General features: G+C 41.2%; 2 protein-coding genes across 2 annotated transcripts in view; one reads left to right on the top strand and one right to left on the bottom strand.

The window, feature by feature from the left end:
* The window catches only part of LOC118334570 (trimethylguanosine synthase-like), a gene marked incomplete at its 5' end in the record, with an annotated part of 3853 nt that extends 2074 nt beyond the window's left edge, over positions 1 to 1779 (top strand). Inside the window, 2 exon segments of the mRNA XM_035670509.1 lie at positions 523 to 649; positions 1291 to 1779. Coding sequence (XP_035526402.1) covers positions 523 to 649; positions 1291 to 1381 — 218 coding nt within the window.
* The window catches only part of xkr4 (XK related 4), a 24192-nt gene that overhangs the window by 8301 nt on the left and 14103 nt on the right, over positions 1 to 1788 (bottom strand). The gene's annotated exons all lie outside the window — the stretch shown is intronic.

Here is a 1788-nt window from a genome sequence, read left to right as displayed (position 1 = left end):
TACCAGTCCACATTCCATATTGTGGTCCGTAGGACTTGAACCGGCGATCCTCCGGTTCCCAAGCCAAGTAGATAACTTGCAGTCATATTTGCTGAAACTTTCACTATATCCTGACAGTAATACAGGAGACAGATAATCTGCGAAATAATCAGGTTCCTCTGGCTCCTTGTAGTGCTCCTAATGGTATTTGCAAGAATCCACCAGGCCTGAACGAAAACAGCCAATCAGAGCCGAGAAAACTGTTTCCATTCAGGTCCGGATTTTAAAATAAAAAAACAGAGGTTGCAGAGTTTGCATCCCAGAAAATGTAATGTGAGGCATGTAAGAATCAGCTTTCATATATGCCTACAAATAAACATTCACAGAATTCTGGTTTGACTTGCATTAAAAAATGTATGGTTAAAATTTTATCAAATTAATTAACAAAATAAGCACATATTAGGGTTGTGGTGATAGTTTCAGAATAACGCTCCTGATTTTAAGGTGTATTTGATGGTACATATCTTGTATGTTTTGACTCAGATTCCCAGCAGGCTGCTGGTGGCCTTGACAGACAGTATGGCTCAAGGAATAAGATGTCAAATAGAGATGATGAGGATGATGATGACGACAAACCCCCAGAAGGAGGACATGCTAAAGTCAAACGCAGGTAAGTCTGTACTGAGTCTTGGAAGGTTGCTGGTTCGATCCCCAGTTCCTCCCACTGCATGTCGAAGTATCCTTGAGCAAGATACTGAACCCCAAATTGCTCCTGATACTGCGTCATCTGTACATTCTACAAAGTCTGCTCTGTGTTTGGTAAAAAACAGTTTCTCACAATATCTGAAAAAGTTTTGGAAACATTTTCAGAGCTTGAACATTTTAACCAGTCAACCAGGTTCATCAGGCAGTCCTGGCTGCTTGATGATTTCGATGTTACCATATTGTTATTTAGCTTTAGATTTAGTAGATTTAGATTTAGATGTAGGTAACAAACATGTCCTCTTGGAAAATGTTCAAACTATGTTTAAAAAAAAAAACACACTGGTAGTCCTGGTATTTATGAGACTAGCTGCATCGAATTTCGCAGAAAATGAAGGGTGTGACAATCTTCTAATAGTCAACTAATAGATATGGCATCCTCATGTAGCTGATTTTTTACCAGAACGGAAATTAATCATACACACTCATACACTGATGCAATTTGGGGTTAAGTGTCTTGCTCAAACACACTTCGACATGCAGCAAGAGGAGCCGGGGAGAAAAGAAAGAGGTTTAAATCTTAAAGCAGTATTTTCTGTTTGTCTGCAGTCACGAGCTGGATGTGGAGGAGAGCCCAAATCTGACCCCTGAGGAAGCTTGGAGTAAACTAGGACTCAAACGCAACCCAGAGCCTCTGTAAGTCTGATCAGTTAAAGCTGCTGCTGTCCCACCCCAGTGTCCACGGGATCCAGTTGGTCTACAGCTCCTCTTAGCGTTAACTGGAAGTATGTTAGAAATGGAGCATCCTCTAGCAGTCTGTTGTTCACCAGACACATTTTTATATAACTTACAGTTGTTTTATAGCATGTCAGGTCAGTGAGACCAAGTGTGAACCTATCCTGACATCACCCACTGGTTTGTGGAGTACTGCATTATAGCCGTCACCGTGTTTGTTTTGGTGCCAGCGGACAGCATACTGTGAGTTGAGCTGCTCTCATTGGCTGTGCAGTTTCAACTCGTCCATAGCAGGAAACACACTTCACCTGGTCACACACAATCTCATATTCCAGACAAACAGTACACTAAAATATGTTTCTGAACAGATTT

The sequence above is a fragment of the Morone saxatilis genome, unplaced genomic scaffold, assembly GCF_004916995.1.
Source record: "Morone saxatilis isolate NCDOM2014 unplaced genomic scaffold, NCSU_SB_2.0 Contig23, whole genome shotgun sequence".
Lineage (NCBI taxonomy): Eukaryota > Metazoa > Chordata > Actinopteri > Moronidae > Morone > Morone saxatilis.
Note: the sequence above shows the minus strand (reverse complement) of the source record. Positions and strands in the feature narration are given on the sequence as shown.